The sequence below is a fragment of the Rhagoletis zephyria genome, unplaced genomic scaffold (assembly GCF_001687245.7).
Source record: "Rhagoletis zephyria isolate East Lansing unplaced genomic scaffold, Rhagoletis_zephyria_1.1 Rzeph_scaffold_01337, whole genome shotgun sequence".
In the NCBI taxonomy this organism is placed as follows: domain Eukaryota; kingdom Metazoa; phylum Arthropoda; class Insecta; order Diptera; family Tephritidae; genus Rhagoletis; species Rhagoletis zephyria.
In genome coordinates this window covers 9,764-35,702 of record NW_016158421.1, presented here as the reverse complement: position 1 = coordinate 35,702, position 25,939 = coordinate 9,764, and the positions used below count along the sequence as shown (strand labels likewise).

Here is a 25,939-nt window from a genome sequence, read left to right as displayed (position 1 = left end):
AAAAAAAAAGCATTAATCTTTTTCTTTTTATACATATGGTCACCTGAAATGCAAAAAGACGTAACAACATCGCAACTGAAATGGAAAAGATCGTGACTGATATTTTTATTTTTATTTTTTTAATTTACCAAAAAAAAAATCGGTACTGTTTTTCCATTAGAATTATCTAATCTATTATATTTTAAGACGACCAAAATATTTCGAAAAAATATTAAGATTTACGTGGGCTGGACCTTCAAAAATTCAGTTTTTTATTAATAAAAATAGTTTCTTAAAGATGTTTTTTGAAAAAATCCCCTCAAATGACAAAAATTTTTAAGCTTAAAAAATTTGCACAAAAATATTAAAAAAAAAATTTTAAATTTGGAACGGAATCGTAATAATGAGATTAAAAAATATAATAAATTTTGTAATCCCGGCGAAAAAACCGCAACTTTTTTTGTACATATGTGAAGATGGTTTAAGTTAAGTTTGTTTTTTCTCCAATGAATAGAAAAGGGTTTCCACCTGCTTAAAAAATTAAATTCAATTTATTTCATAATTGAAAGTATTATAATAATGTGTGTAACAAACGAAATGATTTTGAAAAGCCTTCATTTCCAAACTACGTGAGTGGGAGTTGCCACCTGTTTAAAAGGTCAAAGTCAACTTGTCTTAAAGGAATTATATAATTGAAATGTGTATCACAAATCTTTAATTTGAACATTCGTAAGATTTTTGAGGTGTTTGAAAAGGGTTGCCACCTGTTTGTTGAATTCGAATGATTTAATAAGTCAAATGAATTATTAAAAGTTGGGTATCACTCGAAATGACTTTGAAAAATCTTAATATCAAAACTATCTGTGGTAGGTTTGCCGCCTGTTTAAAAGATCAAAATCAACTTGAATCAAACCTACTAATTAATTGAAATTGTATCACAATATTAGTGTCAGAAGAAAGAGATTTATAAAGGTTGTAGGTAGTTTGAAAATATTTTGAAGGGGATTGCCAGCTGTTTCAAAAGTTTCATTCAAATGATTTAATAAGTTAATTTAATTTTAACAATATTGGTATCAATCGAAATGGTTTTGAAAAGGCTTCATTTCAATACTACCTGTAGTAGGGTGACCACTTGTTTAAAAAATCGAATTCAACTTGAGTCAAGCCTATTAGGCAATTGAAAGTGTATCAAAATATTGGTGTCAGGAGAAGGAGGTTTAAGGAGGTTGTAGTTTGAAAAGGGTTGCAACCGGTTGAAATTTTTAAATTGAAATTATTTAATAACTTAAATAAATCAATACAATTTGGACTTCAATGGACATGGTTTAGAAGAAGCTTCATTACTGAATTACACACAGGAGAGCTGCCACCTGTTAAAAATGTCAAATTCAACTTGAATTAAGCGAATTACGTAATAGAAATTGTATCACAATATCGGTGTAAGAAGAAATATATTTAAGAAGGTTGCAGTTTGAAAATATTTTGAAATTGAAATTATTTAATAAGTTAAATTGAAATAATTTAATAAGTTAAAAAGTTCAAGTTCAACTGGAATTAAGCTAATTATGTAATAGAAATTGTATCACATTATCGGCGTCCGACTAACGAGGGTTGGAGGGTTGAAAATAAGAAAAATGTGAAAATCTATGTTTTGGATGAATTTAAGTATGTAGAGTTTTATTGAAATAAAAAAAAATNATTGTATCACATTATCGGCGTCCGACTAACGAGGGTTGGAGGGTTGAAAAAAAGAAAAATGTGAAAATCTATGTTTTGGATGAATTTAAGTATGTAGAGTTTTATTGAAATAAAAAAAAACACGTAATGTAACACGAAATTTCATTCCCTGAGCGCAGCGGGTGCGGGAAAACTAGTTTTCTATAAATATAGGTGTCATTCTACAACAAAAACCATGTAAATTAAAATTTTAAACTCTGAACAAAGTTAAGGAAATCAGCGAATTTTCATTACTATTTCAATCTTTTTAAGCATAATTTTTAAAATAAATTCGAGTACGCAGTTGCCGAATTTGCTGAATTTTCCTTTATTTTTTCAAAGTGTTCACACATTTTTACTACAATTTTTTTTTTTTTTGTAGAATGAGCTCTATATTTGTATGAAATAAAATTACCATAAAAAACATTTTTTATGTACATACATCCAAAAAAAATCAATGCTGAAAGGATTNTCTATATTTGTATGAAATAAAATTACCATAAAAAACATTTTTTATGTACAAAATCAATGCTGAAAGGATTGCCATTGGCTGTATAAATATAAAACTTTGTGTACTTTTTTAATATTTTTATTTCATTGGTACGACTCTGCATAGTTTCTGCTAAATCCAGCTTTAAGTATAATTTTAATTAAACAAATACTGAAACAAGCTACCAAAATTATGAGTCCATGAAATTAAATTTTTTCACTTTTAGAATAATGCTTTTAAATTATTTTCCATATGTATTACTTTCACATATTCCATCTCAATTTCAGACCACCCATACTTATTTAATTAACCCTTCCCCCTTCTTCTCTCCTACAGGCTCATGTGGTCGCCGCTTTCGAGCAATCGCTCTCCAACATGACGTCACGCCTACAGCAGCTGACCGCAACCGCCGAGCGCAAGGATGGCGAGCTGACTGACATGCGTCAAACAATCGAATTGCTGCGTAAGCAATCTATTCAGGCGGGTCTTACATCGGCGCATATGCAAAGCATGGGCGTGCAGACACAGCAGAACGAGCAACAACTACTTGCGCGCACGGCTATCACACAGCAACCGGTGTCGAATCAGAATGGTGCCAGCAATGGTACCGCCTCATCGACGCCTTCATCTACAGCTGCTGGTGGTGGTGTTATGCAACGACATCACAGCTCTGATTCGATGTGCTCGCTAAATTCGATTAGTTCCGGCTGTTCGGCACAGGATAAGAAGCAAAAGAAGAAGGGTTGGCTACGCAGTTCCTTCACCAAAGCATTCTCGCGTAATGCCAAAATTTCGAAGACTAGTCGACACGCCGGGCATCATCATATGAGCGCGGGCAGCGGTAGCAACAGCATTGGTGGTCATGCAACACATGGCATGCATGCAGAGAGTAGCGCTGTTTACAACAAAGCTAATGGTCATAGTTACGCAGAGCCTATTGTGGGCTTGGCCGCCTTGGCAACACAACCTGCGCCACCAATGCCCACAGCCAATGCATCGCCCACCAAAGGTAGTCCAGCGAAGACTGTAATGCTGATAGACAATGCGAAACCGATTGATGCAATCGATCACGACGATCACCAGGTTGTAGAGGACCTCAAGAAGCAGCTGCGGGAAAAAGACTTGGTGTTGACCGATATACGCTTGGAGGCATTGAGTTCTGCGTCACAGTTGGAGAGTCTGAAGGATACCGTAAATAAAATGCGCGCTGAAATGATGTCGCTTAAACAGAATAACGAGCGGCTGCAAAAGTTGGTCACCAGCCGTTCACTGGCGGGCTCTGAAGCGTCGTTGGGAAATGCCATAAGTCCGAGTGGTTCTATAGGGGAAACGCGTCGTTATTCGTTAGCGGATGCCAATGCGCGTCCACCAATGGAGTTGCCAAAACGTTTGGATGAAGAAGTCGAGGAGGAAAACATTCCACCAGCACCCGCACCCGAACCACCACCACCACCACTTAGTCCCGCAACGCATATCGACCTTACACCACCGCCACCCGCACTCGACACAATTCCTAGCCCCGCACATATTGCAGCCGCAGCGGTTGAGGAATTGCCCGACGTCACCGATGGCAAGAAAATTGCTATCGCCTGCTATTTGGGACAGCCCGAGTCATTTGTCAAATACTGCGAGGAGATGCTGGAGGCCGATGAATTTTATGCAAATGGCATAGATGCGGATGGCATCAGCGAACGCAAGTCGTTTCCCACGGCCAGTTTGAATGAGTTTGTTGTCGCATACACCTACATTTCGGGCAAGACAACCTGGCAGAATTTGGACTATATCGTGCGCAAAACTTTCAAGGATTATGTGTCGCGCATTGATCCAGGCACCAATTTGGGTTTGAATACAGACTCGATCACATCCTATCACTTGGGTGAGGCGAAGCGTGGTCCGGAGATGGGTTTCCCCGAATTGCTGCCCTGCGGCTACATCATCGGCAATGTACGCACACTATATATTTGTCTGCAAGGGGTGGGCAGTCTAGCGTTTGACAGCCTCATACCGCGCAGCATCGTACACCGCTATATCAGTTTGCTAACCGAACATCGGCGGCTAATCTTGTGTGGACCCAGTGGTACAGGAAAATCCTACTTGGCGCGAAGATTGGCAGAGTTCTTGGTGGCGCGTTCCGGACGCGGAAATCCCTCCGAGGCGATTGCAACGTTTAAGTAAGTTTCGCGGTGGGAGTGTGTGGAAAGTGTTGTATAATTTATATCCTTATTTACAGCGTTGACCACAAGTCTTCAAAGGAGCTGCGTCAATATCTCGGCCATATTGCCGAACAGGCAGCCATTGCTAATGGCGCTTCTGAACTGCCATCTGTGATCATTCTGGATAATCTGCATCACGCATCTGCTTTGGGCGATGTCTTCTCCTGCTTGCTGAGCGCTGGCCCAGCTGGAAAGCTGCCTTGCATTATTGGCACAATGTCGCAAGCTACATGCAATACAACCAATCTGCAGCTGCATCATAATTTCCGATGGGTGAGTTGATAAAAAAAAAATTGTATTTACTAATAAGGAAGCAATAAGGGTTGATATCACTCACTAATATCGCTCACTTTCTTTTTTAAACCTTTTAATGATTTTTTTTTTTTCTTCCCTTTCACTTCAAAGGTACTCACTGCCAACCATATGGAGCCGGTTAAAGGCTTCCTCGGTCGTTTTCTGCGTCGTCGCTTATTCCAACTCGAATTGCAGACTGGTCATCCTCAGCCTGAATTAGCGACGGTGCTCGCTTGGTTGCCCACCGTTTGGCAGCATATAAATCGCTTTTTGGAAGCGCACAGCTCTAGCGATGTAACAATCGGACCACGCCTTTTCCTCGCGTGTCCGTTAGATTTGAAAGACTCCCAAGTATGGTTCACCGACATCTGGAATTATCACCTTTCACCTTATTTGGTCGAGGCTGTACGCGAAGGGGTACAATTATATGGACGACGTGGTGGCGCATGGAATGATCCATCTATTTTCATACGCAACTCCTATCCATGGCCATATGGTCCCGATTCGGTGCCACCATTGCGGCAAATAAACGCCGAAGATGTGGGATTAGAGGGTGTGACGGTCAGCAATGGCGACAATCCAGATCCACTGGTAAGTGAAAAGTTCCTCTATTCAAATCAAAAATTTAAAAAAAAAGGTAGATTTGGATTTTTATTAACACATTTTTCGTGTTCGTTTTTTCAGTTAAATATGCTCATGCGTCTGCAGGAGGCTGCCAACTATTCCGAAAATCAGGAACAGGAGTCCGATTGTGCGAGTTTAGACTCGAATGTAACGCCAGACAGCTCGGCAGGTGCTGAGTAAAAAATTTGGTTGGCTTGCGTTGGCGAGCTGTAAGCTCAAAGTAAAACTAATCAAATATGTACTAGAATTACCTATCTAACTATCTAACCAGGACATAATCGCTTCAACTCAAATATTCATGTGCATGGCTTTGTATATTTGTAAGTATTTATATGTGCGTGTNAATGGCGACAATCCAGATCCACTGGTAAGTGAAAAGTTCCTCTATTCAAATCAAAAATTTAAAAAAAAAGGTAGATTTGGATTTTTATTAACACATTTTTCGTGTTCGTTTTTTCAGTTAAATATGCTCATGCGTCTGCAGGAGGCTGCCAACTATTCCGAAAATCAGGAACAGGAGTCCGATTGTGCGAGTTTAGACTCGAATGTAACGCCAGACAGCTCGGCAGGTGCTGAGTAAAAAATTTGGTTGGCTTGCGGTGGCGAGCTGTAAGCTCAAAGTAAAACTAATCAAATATGTACTAGAATTACCTATCTAACTATCTAACCAGGACATATTCGCTTCAACTCAAATATTCATGTGCATGGCTTTGTATATTTGTAAGTATTTATATGTGCGTGTGTGTTTGTCCGTTTATGTAGTATGTGACATTTTGTAAAATATTGAAAAAATCGTGACTTTTGTTTAGGGAATATAACAGTGATTTTAGCCATGATTTAGGTATTCAAGGAACATATTTTTTTTTTGTCTGCTTTTATTTTAGAACTTTGATATTAGTAAATTCCAGGCTCTTCTGGCAAAGAAGCGTGAACATGAGTGAGGTTATGCCACCTATATTTTTTATATCAGTTTCTACATATACATACGTACATACATACATATGTGGTAGAGTTCATAAAAATTATTATTTTTTTTTTAGAAATTTTCTGTAAATCTATTTAAACCTTAATTTTTACTTCTCCGAAGAGTTGAATATATGCAATGCAATTATCTCCTTTGAAATTAGAACAAAAATTAGGTACTAACTACTTTTAGTCTAAGAGTTTGAAATTTGTTTTCGTAAGTTTAAAATCTTACATATATAATTTTTTTACTCATTTTTTAACTAAAAATTTTGATATTTAATTGTAATTGTTTATCTTGAAACTCCTTTTTATTAATGATTCATAATTTTTTTCTTTATCTTGATTTATTTAAAATTTGTTTATTGAATTCTAAGTTTATTCAAATTACCACATTTTTCTGTTATTGCACAAATAAAATTTCTTGCACTACTTTCGGCACTCAATCGCACGATTTAAAGAAAGCAGTTTTATATAAGAAAATTTTATTTGATACGAAAACAAGGCAGCTCTTCAACATCAGGGGTACTTCCTTAAACTCAAAAAGTCTATAAAGCCGCAACGGACGTGCATTTTTGTAAATTGGTAAAAGAAATATCCTTTTGAGTCTTCCACTTTTCACATTTAAGGAAATCCTCTAATTATGAAGGTTATCAGAACTACATGATTGTCAGCACTGTTTTTGATTTGCCACAATCGAAAGTTGTAACTTCATACTTACGTACATATGTATGTATTATAGAAAAGGGTAAATTTTTAAAACAANCAACGGACGTGCATTTTTGTAAATTGGTAAAAGAAATATCCTTTTGAGTCTTCCACTTTTCACATTTAAGGAAATCCTCTAATTATGAAGGTTATCAGAACTACATACATGATTGTCAGCACTGTTTTTGATTGGCCACAATCGAAAGTTGTAACTTCATACTTACGTACATATGTATGTATTATAGAAAAGGGTAAATTTTTAAAACATTTTCTGTAAAAACAACTATCAGTTCTGATGTAATGAAAATTGCACTTTTAAACGCACTTGTTAAAAATGCAAATTTATGCGAAGAAAAACAAATATTTTCTAATGATAATAAATTATGCTGCCATATTTTCTTTTATTAATTTATTTTACTAGATAATACTTTTTCGTATTACGTATTTTTAATTTGATTTTAACGAGCAGCTTAGGCTTGGTTAAAAAAAAAAAATCAGGGTTGCAACTCTTGTTAACTAAGTACTATGAATAAGAAAATCGATAGTTAAGCACTCTGCGCACGATTATTTTCAGAATAAGTTAGAAGTCGTCTCCCAAGAGCATATGTATGTAACTACATTTGTATGTAAATATATAGGTATATATCTATATATATTCAATTACTACNTATGTATGTAACTACATTTGTATGTAAATATATAGGTATATATCTATATACATATATTCAATTACTATAAAAACATAGAAGAACATGCAGATTATATACCTAAACCTACTCTTGTTCACACTTTGTTGCCAAAAAGCAGCGTTATAGTTTATTTTCACCAAGTCTTAACTGCAGTTTATGCCGATGGGAAAAAGGATATTACAACTCGAAGAGGATAATTAGCAAATGAAGGTAAAAGAGCAAAAAAGGAAGAAATTAACCGTTCCGACCACCCCATGTTAAAAGTATTGGAACTTATCTGAGCTCTTAACTGCTGTCGGCTATTACAGAAGATGTTTGATTATAAAATAAAACTGCAGTAAAATAGTAGTATGTATTAAAAGGAGGTAAAAATAAAAATCGGAAATGACTACTACTACTAAATTCACCGATTTTTCGCAAATTCAAATACATACGTCTTATTAAATGCAAACATAACAGTAAAAAGTAAAATAGCTTAATTCTAAACTAATATTTGTATGTACAGATTGAATACATAAATTCATTTATTTGTCATAAATACCGTGAGGCGCATTCATAAATATACAACAGAAGTCATGCTTTACAATTAAAATTAAATATAGCAAACTACTAATGCAAATACACACATAAAAACTTACATATGTACATACATTAAGTTATATGTATGTACTTATGTATGTATGTATGTAACAGAATAAATACCATACGGAGGAGGCATCACGTACAAATTAAAATTCCCTTAGCTGCTAGTAGTAGAGAAATTAACAACTGGCACCACTTTGAAACCGGAGGGAAAACAGAGATCTTAACATCTCACCCACTTAAAATAACCACGATCGGCTATGTAAGTAAACGTAGAAAACAGTGGGCCAATCTACAGTATCAGCTGAAAAAAAAAACACAGTTCAAGTAACAGTTTCAGCGTCACTACTTTCCCCACCAACAGCTGCGCAAGTCAATATGCTACTACTTCAGTATATTTTTTATTCTGTGGCATAATTCAAACTAATTATTGTAATTACTATTCCATACTAACAAAATAATTGTATATATCTAAACTATGCTTTAAGTCCTAAGAAAAAATTATACCGACAAAAAATTCAAACTCCAGCCAATTTAACTGCAATAGTTTCGGCTAACGAAATTTTCAAAAAAGAAATTTTCGGCATAGAGTTTGTTGTCTAAATTGTGTGCAAGTGCATACATTTGTGTAAGAAACGAGAAACATAAAAAACCTTTTTGCTAATACTACAAAAATGCATATTGAATAAGTATATAAAAAATCGAAATATGTAATTAAACCTATAACATAAAAATGTGCTAATACTATATATGTATACATATTTACAATTTTTGAATTTGACACTTTTTATACCCTACAAACCAAAATTATGTCTAGCTATACAACATTATATATACAAAATACTACCCCATACAGATGTATGCATAAAATTATTATTCCTACATACATACATATTTCAGTGGCATGCAGAGTTTAAGAAGAAGCATAAAATAGACTTTTCTACGAAATAAAAGAAGAAAATCAGCTCAGCAAAAGCCATTTTTAAGTTATTCCACTTATGCCCGGCAAGCGTGAAAAAGCGAGTAAAATAAAAATAGATATTTTGAATTAATAAAAAAAAAAAAACATAGGCTTGACATATGTTGCAAAAATTTAAGCAAATTGTATTTATTTAAAAAAAAATAAAAAAAAAATAAGAACCAATAACTTAGTTAAGTTGAAAAATAACTATGTACATGTCGAAATATGTTGTAATTAATTTCACACAAACAAATGTAATTTTAATTTTAAAATAATTAACGCAAACGTGGTAACGAAAATCAAAGCAAAAAGCCAATAATTGAAAAAATATCAGAATAACGATATAGTTACATACTTGCTTACACAAATACGTAAATATATTGACTATAGCTATTGTTTACAAATTGTATAATACAAAAATTATAAAAACAAATAAAAATATTTACCAAAATGTATGTTCGAATTGTAATTTAGGCCAAACGGGCTGAAACCCTGTGAACCGTTACTATAATTAACATTTACTTAAGTATTTATGCATTTCGTTTTGGTTGGTGCCATTTTTTACAAGCGAGTTTTGTTCGCTGAGTATGTTTATGGAGTATGTAACTAAAAATTTGCACACATATTGGCTTACTGCTGAAGTGCTACAAATAAAATATACATACAAAACGCTGGCATCATTGTAAGCGTGCAGAATCAAAATTCAAGCAATTCGAACAATAAATAAATAAATTTAATGTGATTTATTTATTTTTATTTTTTTTTTAGTTTACTGTTAAAAATAACAGGTATGTAAGTATGTTTCTGTTCGGCGTGGGACCCTACAGCATTATTTTTACGAAATACGCCCTGAATCGACGTAATTTTGCAATAAAGCACCCAAAGGAAATGGTTTTTGTAAAATAGCAGGTCTGAATTTACGCGCTGAGCATAGTTCCACCCCTAGTAAGCAGCGCTAAGTGATGCTCTTTCATCTGATACCCATATCGCCGCAATCGGTCCATATTTGACCGAGTTATAACGATTTTTATGCCGGACGCCACCCTTTCTGCTGGTTTATGGTCGCCTAGTAGGAATTGAAAACGTTGAATGCACGAAATGTGGCGTATCTAGCGAAGTTCCACACCGATTTCCAAGATCCGGATGTCAAACGAAAATGCACCCTGTGGCTGTGTGTGTGTGCGTGTGTGACATCCTGTCCTGGAATTGTTTTGCCGGAAAAGGACAAAGACGCAGAAACTTCAGCATAACCCTGCAAAATCTGAACAGATTTTAACCGGGTTGATGTCAGATGAACAATTATAGGTCGGCGCAGTGTCCTACTTCCTTACTTTTGCGAAATAGGCCCCACAACTAAGAAATTTTGATAGGAATGCACGCTAACAGAAGCGGATGTCAAAAATACTGGAAACTTTAGTGCTGTGTGCGCCACAGGGTGCACTTTTGTTTGACACCCGGATCTGGCATATCGGTTTGGAACGNTGCGAAATAGGCCCCACAACTAAGAAATTTTGATAGGAATGCACGCTAACGGAAGCGGATGTCAAAAATACTGGATACTTTAGTGCTGTGTGCGCCACAGGGTGCACTTTTGTTTGACACCCGGATCTGGCATATCGGTTTGGAACTTCGCTATATACGCCGCATATCGTGCATGGCAACATTTGCAATTCCTACCAGGCGACCATAAACCAGCAGAAAGGGTGGCGTCCGACATAAGAATCGTTATAACTCGGCCAAATAGGTACCGATTGCGGCGATCAGGGTATCAGATGAAAGAGCATCACTTAACGCTCATTTCTAGAAGGGACCTATTCTCAGCACCTAAAAGAAAGCCTAGCATTTGTGAAAAATATTTCTCTTGCGTGCTTTGGTGCCAAAATTCACCCAATAAATCGATCAACATAACATTTTGTCGAATGAAGCGCCTTTTTATTAGCATTAAAGTGCGTTTATATAGGTAGAATTGTAATTTTTACCTATTTCAATACTTTTCCTCATAAATTTCTTTGTTAAGCTATTGATTTAGGTGTATTTCATTCAACGAAATAGCTTAGTCGAATAATTTTAAAACAAGATTTGCTTGCTGCATACTTTAATTTTCAAATGATGTATATTCAGCTAGGTTTCATTGCTTTAGACTTATAAATGGTGCAGAAGCATCACGGACCAGCACACTTAACTTATCTAATTCTTCCATTTATTGTTTTCATAATCCCATTTGGATGCCAAACCAGTGACGGGATTGACTTCCAAATCAATCATACGTTTCAATTGGGCCTTTTGGTGCTCTTCGTCGAAGGTAACTGGTAGCTCATCATAAACTGAAAAAAGGATATTGAAAGTTTACGTTTGTGGTAAAAATCTCCTTTTATTTAAGAATTTACCAAATAAGTTCATAAAAATGGCGATCCATATGGCCAAACCCGTGAAGATAAGACTAATACCCACATGTTGTTTCCATTCACCAGTTGGTGCTTGGATTTCAGCGAACGTTTGGCAGAAGCTAGCACGGTAGAGGGCTTTGATTTCCTGATGACTCAACTTTTTCCAATCTTGCTTCTCCTTTTCGCGGAGTGCTTTAATTTCGTTGGTTGGCTCACGGAAACGAATCGCAGGCATTGGGTAATCTGTACGGTCAACATAACAAGCGCTACCATTCAAGCCGTGTCCGACAATTTCGCGGTTACCAATTTTATCCAATGTGTGAACGGAGGCAACGCTGCCGTTTTGGACAGTTTTAATCATCTGTTTCAACAGCTGACGCTGCATGGGCAAGCTGAAACCACGTAGAGCCATCTCGTATGCTGCCTGCAAATGAAAATATTACAAATATGGAACAAAAACAATTGGTATTTTAACATATGTATGTATGTATAGTAGTGCGGGTATAACAGCGGCTGACTATCAAAAGGCGTTTAATGACCGAGCTTAGGTTATGTAACTTCTCAAATGACTGCAACCTTTACAAGTTTCATTATCATAAAATCAATAGTATTTCAATGCTCTTAACCTTAAGCACTCATAATTCTTAGCTACCATTAGTTAGTACAATTCACCATTTCTTTGTAAATTGATAAAATATCACATTTTATATTTAGTAGAACGACCGCAGCGAGTGTTACACAACCAATTCTTTACAAACTTTTCTTAAACAGACTAAAGCAGCAATTCAACCACTGAGTCAGCAAGCAAATAATTGTTATCAAATCAAAACCAAAGGCAGGTGTTTAAATTGCATTTAAAAGCTATAAATTAATAATTTATTTTTTACGGCAAACCTACTTTTTCCACTTGGTGCGATTGGGAAGAAAAATTCGCGAAATATGACAGCTTCGATGCAACGAGTATCAACGAAGTACTCGTTGATTTGAGATCAAAGTAACGAGCAGATGTCATTAATCAATAAACAGCTGCTTTAGGGTTGCATCTGGAGATTCGACAGAGCACTCTAAAGTATTTCCTTTATTACTTCGGAATATCGCGAACCTTTATAATGATTATGGGTTATCTTTGTGTAAGAAAAATTAGAAGGAAAATAAATTTAAATATAAATTATATCGGGCTGGATTCTGTAACTGTTAGAAAATGTAGCGTACAGCGAGTGCAAAACTCGCAACCAAAAACTCAACGAATTTTATTTCAGAAGAGAAGTTTACACAACTTTGACAGCTAAAACTCATCCTCAATGCATTGCGTTGGCGCTGGCGTCACTTTGGCAGCAACGCGAGTAATGCCCATGAACGAAAGACACAAGATCACGCCTTCCCGAAAGAAAGAAAAAAGTTATTTTCTAGCTGTTGAAATCTCGACGCCATCTTTGTTGGAAGAAGTAAACAACGAAGAGAACAAAAAAAAACCGCGTAATTGTTGAACCCATGAATAATCATTTTTATTATGCAAATTCTTCTATAAATCATGTCGTTGTGTTAAATTATTCTTTACCTTATGTGTGCACACGTTGTCACAAGCGAAAATTAAGAAAATTGCAGTAAAAAGCCACCACCAAATTGTAAACAACGAACAAATGTAAACAAACGGCTTATGTCAAAATCGCCCTACTTTTTTCATAAGTGCGATTATAACGGGCCACTCTTCTGCTGTCGTGATCTTGTCTTTTTGGTTCATGAGTAATGCCCGTGCTTGCTACAATGAACGCTTAGCAGAGAATACTTTGGTCACGAAATTAACATACTAGCGGCAGATAAACCAAAATTGTATATCAATAATCGCATTCAAAACTATATTTCCTTCCCGCATTTGATTAAAAAGGAAAATTTAATCATATAATTTTGATTATTTGCGTGCAAAAAGTTGAGAGTGGGCCATCTTTCTGCGTTGTGTTGACGTTGGCGTTGCCTAACGTTTGGTTATGTGGAGACTTTCATATAAATGCCTGTATTCATAGTCAGCTGTCGAAGCGGCGCCTACGCCAACGCAACGCCAAAGTTGTACGTAAACGGGCCTTCACTGCCATAACAAACTTAGGTTTACACCGGACAATACTGTGAAGAAAATGGCAATACATGCACATTTTTTTACTAACACATGTATACTTTTCCAATTGTATAATCACTGTCTTGATTATTTTGAAGACAGTTGGGGTGTTCACAGTTCGTTCCAAATAGTGTCTGAAAATGTAGACGTCTACATTTTCAGACACTATTTGGAACGAACTGTGAACACCCCAAGTAAATCGGACAAAGATTTGAAGTATGCAGACAACAATTTTGACGTGTTGTGAAAGAAAGAAGATAAATTTATAACAAAAGAACTATAATAATCAGGGACGTGAACCGGATGAAAAATTTGGTCGGTTCGGTTCAGCGGTTCGAACCGTTTTTGCACTTTTGGATTGGTTCGTCAAAGCGGTTTTTTTGGTCTTTGAACCGGGGTTTCGGTTCGGTTCAACGGTTCGAAAAACAAAAAAAAAATAACGGGCAAGTTTAAGTGTCAAGTGTCAAGTGCAAGAACGCGCAAGGTTAAGCGGTCTATCAAATGAGATGGCAACCCATTGATATTCTCACATGGTAAAAAAACATGTGGGGTGTTCACAGTTCGTTCCAAATAGTGTCTCAAAATGTAGACGTCTACATTTTAAGACGTTTTCTAACCGTAAAATCTGTGGTGTTGTTGTTTCCCATACAAAATTGGAAAACGACGCCGTCTACATTTTGTCACACTCAAAGGTATGTTTTTTACGCGTCTACATTTTGCAACCTCGCAGCAGGGTTGCATTATGGCAATACTAATCACATTTTTTTTATTTATTGGGCACGTTTTTTGTATTTGCATTTAATTTGAGTGCAATTTCTGATGAAAAGAAACAAATCAAGGAAAAGAAATAACAAATATTAGGAATTGGTAATTAAGTTAAATAATTACAATTTTTCAGAAAGAAAATCGAAAGGCGATATATAAAAAATGCACGCAAAGAGGAAATGTCTGGCAACACCAGCAAAGTTTTGAGACGATTTTGCGACGACTGCTAGAAAGGGGTGCTCACAGTTTGATGCTAAAGATGTCTCAAAATGTAGACGTCTACATTTTCAGACACAATTTGGAACGAACTGTGAACACCCCAATGGTAGGTATTACCATGTTTAACAAAAAGAAAAAATAGTGGGTACATTTATCTATTGAAAATTGGTTGAAACGAACTTTTAACCTTTATGGAAGTGGTTCGGTTTTTGGTTCGGATCAAACATTTGTGGAAAATTTCGGTTCGGTTAATGGTTCAGTTAATTAATAGAAAAAAGCGGTTTTCCGGTTCAAAACCGGTTCACGTCCCTGATAATAATACAAGAGACGCTGACGTATATGTAACTTCGTCTCTTCTTTATGGCTGCGTTTCTTTATACATTCCGGATAATCCCATTTCACAGCCGGAATAAACAGAATGCGTTTGAAATATACGTCAAGATATCATCAGGAACGTTCTAAAGAATAAATAAACAAAAAAGTTTATTCCAAACATTCGGAATGAATAAAGAAATGCAGCCTATAATGTTTTTTAGTTTTTAACTTAAATAGATCGCGCGAAATGCGTATTTTAATATAACGTTCACGTCCGACATTTTGCTCAAAATGAATTGTCATAACTAATGTCAGGACGCCCACGCCACGGAGACAATTATCAGCGTTTTTGACAACTAATACGTATTTCTTGACAACATTGTCTTATGTAAATGTGCCGTAAACAAAAGCGTTGGGCGGAGCGTTTTCTGACAAGAATGATAGAATAGGTGTTCGCTGCACCGTGGTTTTCTGACACCTAGCGTCAGTGATGGAAAAGTAGGTACAACAGAGCCTTTTTTGGCACTTTCATTCTCAAAGGCACTTTTGGCATAATTCATCCTGTTTGGGCACAATCTTAAATTATAGAAATTCAGCATAAAATTCCAATATATAACCAAAAATCACATACTACATTATAGACTAAAAGTACAGGTGGTGAACAGGGAAGCTGAGGATTTTGTAGGGGAGAGGAAGTGAAGGAGCGAGAAAAGCTCGGAGACGTAACCGTTTACTTTGGAGTACAAGTCATCAAATCCATTCCCAGACGCCATTATCGAGCAATCGTTTGCGTGAGAGACAATCGAGACTCCGTTTGGTGGTTGAAGAAGCTTACAATTATAAAAGTTGAGGAGTAATGGGGAAAGGACACGCTGTCGAACCCCTGTTTTATTTTCCTGGGTTCTACCACTCAGATAATTCGCCGACCACCGTTTGAGTCCTCCAAGTCTTCTAGTAGCCTGGAATGACTGACGGTATCAAGCGCCTTTGATAGGTCCAACGCTACTAGAACAGTTCTCTCACAGGGGCTGTTGCGGTTTAGGCCACGTATTATCTGGGTGTTTATAGCGTTAAGTGCTGCTTTTGTGCTGTGCACTTTACGGAAACCATGCTGATGCTTCGCTAGGGTCAGGTGGTTCGTAAAATAGGGGAGCAGTAAGCCCTCTATTGTCTTCACTGCCGGCGAAAGGAGGGTTTTCAGGGGATAAGGCTCTGCTTTGTTGGCTGGTTTCCCCGGTTTGAGCTAAATAGTCTACTTCCGCAGGACCGAAATTTTTTAGCATCAACATACATATTCCATGGCTTTGGAGGCTTTCGCCTTCCCGATGTCTACCTGAACTTCACCGCTAATGAACGCAAGAGGCGCACTTGTTGTTAGCAGTTTGTGAAGCCTTCTGGTCACTCTACGTTTGGCTTTGTCCACCGGAGAATGCAGCGTGAATAGTCGGCTAAAATAGCTCGCGCATTGCAACGATTGGAAAGTGACCTCACGGTTGACCAAAGCTTACTCACACCAGAGGTGAAGTTGCAAGTCTTCAGATGCTCTTCCGCTTATGTTGGTTTACAAGCTGCCGAATCTCCGTATTGAGATCCGTGATTTCTGACGAAGGTTGTCACGCTCATCTGCTAGAACAGCCGCTTCAGTTGGAAAGTTCGGACGGGGGTCCGTTATACAACCGGCTGGGACGAAGCGAGCTGCAGAGCAGGTGAAAACCCTGCGGAACTTACACTCACCTACGTGAACGTCGGTTATTATGGGGAGGGCAGAGGGGATTTTCAGTAGATTCCGCGAAGCCTTTCCAATCAGCTTTAGAAAAATTGATATACCTAGGTCCGGTGCTCCGCGGAAGCAAAGTCGGCAGGTTTATCAATCGAGATGACTATGGGCAGATGGTCTGATGCTAAGATAAGCATAGGTCACCACGTTATGCTGTTTATCAGACCAGCGCTCACAATTGTTATGTCTGGGGAGTTGCAACAGCTGCCCATAATCCTGGCAGGTGCGTCGTCGCTCATTGTGCAGAATGTCGAATCGTCTATCTGCTCAGATAAGTGTGTTCCCCATTCATTTCATTCATTTCATTTCACAGGATTGAAGGCCCGTTAAAGTCGCCAACTACCATACGGGTTTCACCTCTCAGAAGCGCACCTATTTCAGGGTGATATCTTCACGGGCAGCCGGTCACAGGGGCTATATAAACGTTAATTGTTTCGAGCTCGACATCGCCTGACCGGATTACAGTAGCCTGCCATTCTTGGATGGTATCACTGCGATCGATGTCTGCTTCGATAAGTGTACTGCACGATGTGGTGCGTGATGAACGCTAGCCCACCACCATTATCTCGCTCGTGATTTCGGCGGTGCACATTGTATTCGACGCAACTCAACAATGTTGAATTGCTGTGCAACTTCGTCTCTTGGACCGCAGCTATTAATATTCCATGCCGGCCCATAAAGGTGGTTATCTCATCGACCTTGCTCTGCAGTCCGTTGCAGTTGAATTGCGTCTAGGTAGACTTATTGTTTTTTGTTTTTTGATTTCGCTTGACAGGAATTGCAAATACATTTTCAGGACTGCGCACCACTCGAGAGTGGACAAGCAGCTATCAAGGCCCTTGCTACAGATATTTGCATCCGCAAACACCTTCAGCGACGCCACCTACTACTACCAGAAGACCACATTCCCAACAGCAGTACGTACAACAAATGCAATATCGCGGACGCCGTGGAGATAACCGTATTCATAGGTCGGCCTGAAATGTTGACAGCGGCGATCCAAAAGGCAAAGCTGCACAGAAATTCAACATTATTGAACTGCGCCGAATACAAGTGCACTGTAGAGATCGGGAGCGAATATCATCGAAGCAGACATCGACTGGAGATATATATTTCTACAATGTCAGGGCATTGTTATCCGGTAAGGCGATGTGGAGTTCGAATAATTTAACGTTTATATACCCTCTGTCACCAGCTGTCCGGCGATACAGCGATAATATAAGTGTACCTCTCAGAGGTGAAAACCGAATGGTAGTTGGTGACTTTAACGCGCACATCGATCCTTGGCATTCAAGCCTGTCGAACGATCGTAGGGCAATACACTTGCCTGAGCAGATACACGATTGTACGACGTTGTACACACCAGGATTATGGGCTATTGAAGCAGCTCCCCTGACCTAACAACTAAGCGCTGGTCTGATAAACAGCATCACGTGTCGACCTATGATGACGTTAGCCCATAACCGCATTGATCCACTTTGACAAAGCTGATTGGAGAGGCTTTGCGGAAGTTACCAAGAGCACTTTCATCATCGTTCCTATGCTGGATTTATTGTGAAAACCCGCCCAAATTTCCCAGCTAAAGCGGCTGTTCTAGCAAACGAGCGTTGCATCTCTCAAAGGCGATTGACACCAGCACCTATGCCACGCTACAAGAAGACATTGAGGCTTCCACAGGGAGTCAAACGGTGGTCAGCGAACTATCTGAGTGGTCGACACCAGGGCTGAGCACGCTGCACTGAGCATTTCATTACCACTAATCGTGTAGTGGTAGTGAAATTTGAAATGCATTACGACTAAGTGCATAGTGGTAGTGAAAAAAATTTGTTTCACTACCATAAATTGTTTTCACTACCACTATGCGCTTAGTGGTAATGCATTTCAAATTTCACTAAAATGTGTCACTACCACTAGCTGCTTAGTGGGAGTGGAAAAAATTTTCACTATATGGTTAGTGCACCACCACTAAGCATCTAGTTCAGCACTTTAAATTTCACTACCACTTAGTGCTTAGTGGTAGTGAAAAACTAGATGCTTAGTGGTAGTGAAATNTTAGCCCATAACCGTATTGATCCACTTTGACAAAGCTGATTGGAGAGGCTTTGCGGAAGTTACCAAGAGCACTTTCATCATCGTTCCTATGCTGGATTTATTGTGAAAACCCGCCCAAATTTCCCAGCTAAAGCGGCTGTTCTAGCAAACGAGCGTTGCATCTCTCAAAGGCGATTGACACCAGCACCTATGCCACGCTACAAGAAGACATTGAGGCTTCCACAGGGAGNACCAAGAGCACTTTCATCATCGTTCCTATGCTGGATTTATTGTGAAAACCTGCCCAAATTTCCCAGCTGAAGCGGCTGTTCTAGCAAACGATCGTTGCATCTCTCAAAGGCGATTGACACCAGCACCTATGCCACGCTACAAGAAGACATTGAGGCTTCCACAGGGAATCAAACGGTGGTCAGCGAACTATCTGAGTGGTCGACACCAGGGCTGAGCACGCTGCACTGAGCATTTCATTACCACTAATCGTGTAGTGGTAGTGAAATTTGAAATGCATTACGACTAAGTGCATAGTGGTAATGAAAAAAATTTGTTTCACTACCACAAATTGTTTTCACTACCACTATGCGCTTAGTGGTAATGCATTTCAAATTTCACTAAAATGTGTCACTACCACTAGCTGCTTAGTGGGAGTGGAAAAAATTTTCACTATATGGTTAGTGCATTACCACTATGCGCTTAGTGGTAATGCATTTACTACCACTAACCATATAGTGAACATTTTTTTCACTACCACTAAGCATCTAGTTCAGCACTTTAAATTTCACTACCACTTAGTGCTTAGTGGTAGTGAAAAACTAGATGCTTAGTGGTAGTGAAAAAAATGTGTCACTACCGCCATTCAAAGGGATTCGGTCTCAATTGCGTCTGCCTCGAGTGACTCGCACCATTCTGATACCACTCCAATCTGGATACTGCAACAGGTTAAATTTTAACCTGAGCAAGAAACTCAGATGTGCCCAACACGTATTCGGCATGCGAATAGTCTTCCCATGACTCGACACCAGTGTTGCCAAGTTAGTTATTTTTCAGCTAGATTTAGCTGTTTTTTCGCCGTTTAGCTAGAAAAATTCCAATTTAGCTACTAACTTTTTTTAGCTTCTTTTTGAAAGTCTTTTAGCTCTTTCTAGCTGAACAAATAATCTATTATTGCCATGCTATGTTCATCATTAACATACTTTTGGCACAGTTTTCTGTCGGCGGCGGGATAGCTGAATATTTGCACAATTGCAGAAATATGGATAGGTATAAATTATCGAATTTAATAATTAACATTTACTATTCAATAGATATTTCAAGAAAGTTGATATGCCCGCACCCTAAGAGAGTATTATCGAGGCAGACAATACAAGCTCAAGCAGTTCCACCGAAGAGAAGCCTCCGCCTAGAATTTTTCACAATTTCAGCAATTGTCAAAAATCTGCTTTTTTAATCAAAAAGTTAGTAATGAAACTACCTTCTTTTTTGTATCATGCAAATAACCTTTAATTTTTTATTGGATGCAGGAAATATGTACCTATTTTGCTATTTTTTTGGGAAAAAAACTTATAAAACATTTGAATAGTTGCCTTTACAATTTTAGCTTTTTTTAGCCTTACAAATTTTTTATTTAGCTGTTTTTAGCTATTTTTTTTGGTCCAATTAGCTGGATCGCTGGAAAAATTCTGGCAACACTGCTCGATACACCTCTTCGCATGTTAACAAAATCCTACTCCCCTCTCTCTCAGGTCGGAGTGGCACATTTCCTGGGCTGCCAATTAGTTGAGCTTGAGGATAAGGGTCAGGAGACAAGCCGATCTGGGCTAAGCAAACAACTACAGTAACAACAACAAAAACAACAGCAACGGGTTATGCCGGTGTATCTTCACCAAGTCACTCTTTAAATGTAAAAAAAAAAACTTTGAGCTGATATTAGTCCAACCGCCACAAAAACTCACTGCATCAACTAATTTATACTGGAACTTGACCGCATTGAACTTTCATATTTAAAATAATTTTAATATACATATGTATGTACGTATTCGCTATGACTACATATTGTTATTATTTGTGAGCTATTTTGATGTATGTAATTGCCTGCGCATTTATGAGTATTTTCTTGCGCCGCGTAGACGCTAGATAATGCTTCTTGCATTAAAAAATTTACTAGACGCTAACTTAGTACGAACCGAATTGCGCTAGAAGTCAGATGGTTGTTTATAAAAAAAAAAACAGAAATACATAGTACCAAGAACAAAAGTACATACGAGTATATTAGAACGCGCGCAATGTTTAGAAGAATCACATTGTTGCTGTGCTATTTGTTGAGCCTCTTACTGGTTAGTGTATAATAAATTAGCATCACCTTATTTAAAAATAATCGCAAACATTCTATGCAACTACGTTGCTATATACTCATAGCTCATTAGCGCCTTATCAAAGGCAAATCAAGCTAGCAGCAGCACCTCTCAGCTGTCTACACAGCAGCATGGAATATCTGCCGAATTGAATACGCCTGGACGTCCACTCGCTAAACACGAAGATGACAGCGGGTATAACAACATTATTAGCAATGAAAATAGCAACAGCAAATTGAGTGGACGTGACAGATTACTTTTCTATACGCTTCATCACTTTGCGGTGCTCTCGAACTTTACTGTCCAGCATGGCACTGAAGTTTTGCAAAAAGTTCTAAAAGAAGCAGCTACACTCAATGAGTCCACAGATGCTTTGAAATCACACCTGCTTAGTTTTGCGGATTATATAGCACGTGCCGAACAACTAAACGAAAAACCGGCCGATGAAGTGAAGGTGGGCGAACTATACGACATGGTCGTACAATTTACAGAGCTGGTGGACCGATACAACACAACCGCGGTGGAGAATGCCTCCACTGAGACTTTGTATTTAGAAATATCGTTGAAGCAGAATGGATTAGATAAGTTACACGTGGATTTCTTACAACACTTTCTCGATTTCGTCGATGGGTTCAGCGCTCGAATGGATAATTATTTGAAAAGTTTGATGCCCGAGCAACGGTTGAACGAGCGAAAAATGATGGAGTGGTATCGTAAGCTTAATGATGAAACCGACGCGGAGAAGAAAGTGGAAATATTCACCAAGTTTTTTACACTATACGCATGAAAATGTGCGATAAAANGTCTGATGTGTGAAACTGATACGGCTGGGTAATACCGTTGGTGACGATGAGCAATACCACCAGCTCCGTCAGAATTGGGAAAGAGCTCTCCAAACCGTTTGCGGGGTTTCAGAGAAGGCGACTCTCTTTCATGTTATTTCTTTAAACTGTTGTTGGAGCAGATAAAAAGAGCTGCAGAACTAAAATGCTCAGGAAAATTTTTTTACAAGAGCGCGCAATTGCTGGCATACGCTGATAAAACCGACATCATCGGTAACAAGAACCGCGAAGTCTATTCTGCCTTTTTCAAAATGGATAAGGAAGCAAAGCGAATGGTTCTGGTGGTCAACGAGGACAAGACGAAGTATGGCTGACTTCCAAAACGTCAATTGCTTTGCATGCGTACAAAGTAGAATGTCCCATAACGCATTCGAAAACTTATCCAAACGCATCGCTAGAGCAATCAGTGCATCAGAAACAAAGTTGATGCTTCGTTTGTTTTTGGTTACCATTGATGTTTTAAAAATGGAAAATTCAGAAAAATTGTTCATTGATGGATTGAATATTTAAAATATGCAATTTATAAGGTTGCAATGTGTCGCAACTCTGCATATACAAACAGTTTGAATACCGCAGTATAACAGTTTCCAAACATTGTATTGATACGTTTTGGAAGTCAGCCTATCTCGAGGCATCAAATAAATAGTCAGCGCAGTCATCATAACCGTGCTGATATATGTCGCAGAAGCATGGACAATGACAACATACGATGAGCCGGCTCTTGGGAGTATTCGAGAGAAAGATTTTGCGGAAGATTTATGGGCCTTTACACATTGGCGACAAAAGATGGAACGATGAGCTGTATGAGCCTTACAATGGCATGGACATACTGCAGCGAATTGAAATACAGCGGCAACGCTGGCTTGGCCTTGTAGTTCGAATGTACTCAGACGCTCCAGCTCTAAAAGTATACAACTCGGAACCCGCTGGTGGCAGCAAAGGAAGAGAGAGGCCCCCCCTGTAATGGAAATATCAAGTGGAGAGGGACTTGGATTTACTTGGCATTTCCAATTGGCGTCAACAGGCACAGAAGAGAAACGACTGGCGTGCTTTGTTGAAGTCGGCCAAAATCGCTTAGGCGGTTACAGCGCCAAATTAGAAAAATTGGTAATAGAGATGCGAATACTTTCCACTTTTGGATCGTAAATGTCTTCGTCTTCTTGCCCGAAGCAGCCCGGACTTTTTTCCGTTATTTGTTTACAAATTTTGTAAAATACAAAAATGGAAAATAGCACTAAAGGCTCAGAAATGTAGGTATTTGCTAATTTTATTAGCTATATAAGATAAATACACATAAAATCATTATTTAGAATTGATTTATTGATTCCGGGCTAGAAATGTAGTTTTATGCGTTCCTCACACTCTGGGCACTTTTAGCACGGGTTGACACATTTTTGACACTTGTAAGAGAGTAAATCGGCCAAACACTTAGAAAAATTTAAGCGCTAAAATATGATTTTTTTACACTAAGAAAAAAGTAATAAGATTTTTTTTTTCAGAGTAATTTTTGGTTTTTGCATGTTAGCGATTTGAGATTTTTGATCATAAAAAGTGTTTTTTTTAAACAATCCTAATATGAGTTTGTTTAATCGGTTGCAGAGTGGAAGTACAAGCTGAGGCTGTATCTGAGTGCGCAGAGACGCTTACTACCATTTGTTGGCTTTCAGGAGGGTTCGGGTTCGAATGGCATTAAACGGAGGAACTATTTTTTTCCCCGTTTTTCTTAATTACGAAAAAGCATCTGTGAAGTGCAGAATGAAATCGTACTCAAACGAAAAAATTTCCAAAAATAAATCTTTTTTTTTCGTACTTTCTTCCACACAGGTGTTGGTATACTGTTCATCCCCAAATAACCTAGGATATAATTTTGAAATACATTAGGGCTTTCCCTTAGACTGGAAAAAGCCTTGAAAACTTCGAAAAACTCTAAACTTTTATTGAGAGGTCAAAATTCGTATGAAATGAAAAAAACGGGTGTTCGATAAAAAATCGATTTATTCGATATTCGAAAAACCAAAAAACACGTGGAAACCGCTTTGGAAAAACCGAGTCAATCACCCTACACACAACGGATAACTGTAGATCAAAATATATATACCTAACCTAAATCAGCAGAGACGATCAAAATCCGTGGTTGCGATTATTGGAATCCGGCTGCTCCTAGTCCTCAATGGTACAACCGACCGCAGCTACCCCCTACACTCTGAGGCGAGTTTACTCGCTCTGCTTTTATACCGCTTCTCATTGAATTGCACCACAGGGTAGAGCTCGAGTCATATATACATATATACATATGTATGTATGTATATAGGGCTAGAGCGGATTTATTACGGTATTGCGGTACTGACATACGTATTTATATGTATGTATGTGTATATATGTATGTATAATATGCAATAAACATAAAAGTACTGTTATCGATTAAGTTGTGTATATATAAAAGTCATATAACATACATTCGCAGTTAAATAAATACTTACAAATACATTCGCAAGAAGTAGATTCCTGTGCACATACATACATATGTACATATATAGCATATAGCATGTTCATACTACCTCAATGCATAAAATTGTACGTATTATGGAGTTATGTATTATGAATGCCTTCATGTCGTAAATATAAATAATTCATTGAGACATAAAGAGAAGCTATCCCAAAACGCAACTGAAAGCATTGCAGAGGAGCATTATTTTTCCATTGAAAGTTGCTCAGAGTGTGCGTTCATATAGTGTATTTTGCATACTTGCATACACTATGGAACAGAAAAAGGTAGTCAAGTTAAAAATTTCTTAAAATGAACTTAAGAAGAAATTAACATTATTACAAAGAGTCATGAAATTTTATTTCAATAAGATTTTTCTTACAAATCAAAAAAAAAAATAATTTATCAAATTTAGTAGGAGTATTTTTAGAACTAGCGCTCATATGGTTGTCAAAAGCCGTATGTATGTATGTATGTAGTAACAATTGCTAACTAATTCGCACTAGTTTTTTGTAGTGTCAATTGATTCTTTAAATATGCTACTGAATGAATTAGCGAATTCTACTCACCCGCTGAGTGAATTTGATTTCATAGTCAACAACTTCATTTAGCAGTCGAGTGTTGACGCCACCTGTTCATGTACGCGTTGTCCATCACATGTCGCCAAGTGTACATATGTACTCTTATAAGTATGTATTTATGAACGCGTGTGATTTTTATGTATGAAAATATGTATGTAATTGGGTGTTGAAAATGCAAGCAATTGATTCCAATTAAAAACAAGTTCGCAAATCGGTGCGGTCAAGTGCGAATATGAGGCGCACTATACGTTACCGGGGAGTTGGAGGAAGAGCATCTAAAATAAAATATATTCGAAATTATAAATATGAAATAATATATGTAACAAATTGCATGTGTGTGTGTGCAAGTGTGCGAAAAAAATTGTTTAACTTTTTCTTGCAGAAAAAAAAACAATAAAGTGCTGATTATAAAACAAATTCTACCAAGAATAAGAGCCGTTTTCTCATGTAGGTTTTGAAATTTATCTGCCTTTTAAAGACAAACTTTGTTCTGAAAAATGTGTTTGGAAGGCAGATAAATTTTAAAACCTATATGAGAAAATGGCACTAAGTCTTTTAAAACAAAATTTTTATTACGAAACCTATAGAGCACGGGAACTTAGGAAATCGTCTTCACTTAAACTATACAAAGCCCGAAAACTTTGGAACCTTTCAAACCGAAAACGCATCGAAAGCACCTAAACCTTTACTTACCTAACGGTAAAAAAATTTATAAAATATTTTGTGAGTTTAAGTTAAACGAATTTACTATTTCAGAACTGAAAATATCTTGAGACTAGATTAAAAGAAAAAAAAACTAACAAACATAAGGAGATTTAAAAATTCAAATACTAAACAGA

At 37.6% G+C, this 25,939-nt stretch overlaps 3 protein-coding genes across 7 annotated transcripts in view; 2 read left to right on the top strand and 1 right to left on the bottom strand.

Moving 5' to 3' along the window:
• sick (sickie) overlaps positions 1–5,619 on the top strand; it is a 99,101-nt gene extending 93,482 nt beyond the window's left edge. Inside the window, exons 3-6 of the mRNA XM_017617133.1 lie at positions 2,522–4,356; positions 4,416–4,671; positions 4,804–5,283; positions 5,377–5,619. Coding sequence (XP_017472622.1) covers positions 2,522–4,356; positions 4,416–4,671; positions 4,804–5,283; positions 5,377–5,496 — 2,691 coding nt within the window. The 3' untranslated portion in view covers positions 5,497–5,619. The remainder of the gene's footprint in view (positions 1–2,521; positions 4,357–4,415; positions 4,672–4,803; positions 5,284–5,376) is intronic.
• Positions 5,620–11,126: 5,507 nt separating this feature from the next.
• COX4 (Cytochrome c oxidase subunit 4) lies at positions 11,127–12,581 on the bottom strand. The gene is made up of 3 exons (XM_017617132.1): positions 12,505–12,581; positions 11,607–12,030; positions 11,127–11,543 (listed from the first exon to the last, which is right to left on the bottom strand). Exons 2-3 carry the CDS (start codon positions 12,016–12,018, stop codon positions 11,407–11,409), a joined length of 549 nt encoding a protein of 182 aa, XP_017472621.1. The 5' UTR covers positions 12,019–12,030; positions 12,505–12,581; the 3' UTR covers positions 11,127–11,406.
• A 6,895-nt stretch (positions 12,582–19,476) lies between these two features.
• On the top strand, positions 19,477–22,069 carry LOC108363687 (uncharacterized). 5 transcript variants are annotated; one of them, XM_017617129.1, is made up of 4 exons: positions 19,477–19,872; positions 20,046–20,101; positions 20,584–21,174; positions 21,257–22,069. In XM_017617129.1, the coding sequence occupies exons 3-4, from the start codon at positions 21,124–21,126 to the stop codon at positions 21,977–21,979; spliced, it is 774 nt and encodes a 257-aa protein (XP_017472618.1). In that variant the 5' UTR covers positions 19,477–19,872; positions 20,046–20,101; positions 20,584–21,123; the 3' UTR covers positions 21,980–22,069. The 5 variants fall into 5 exon arrangements, with proteins under 5 accessions (XP_017472618.1, XP_017472617.1, XP_017472616.1 ...); XM_017617128.1 differs by having other exon boundaries at positions 19,987–20,101; XM_017617127.1 differs by having other exon boundaries at positions 19,977–20,101.
• Positions 22,070–25,939: the final 3,870 nt, after the last annotated feature.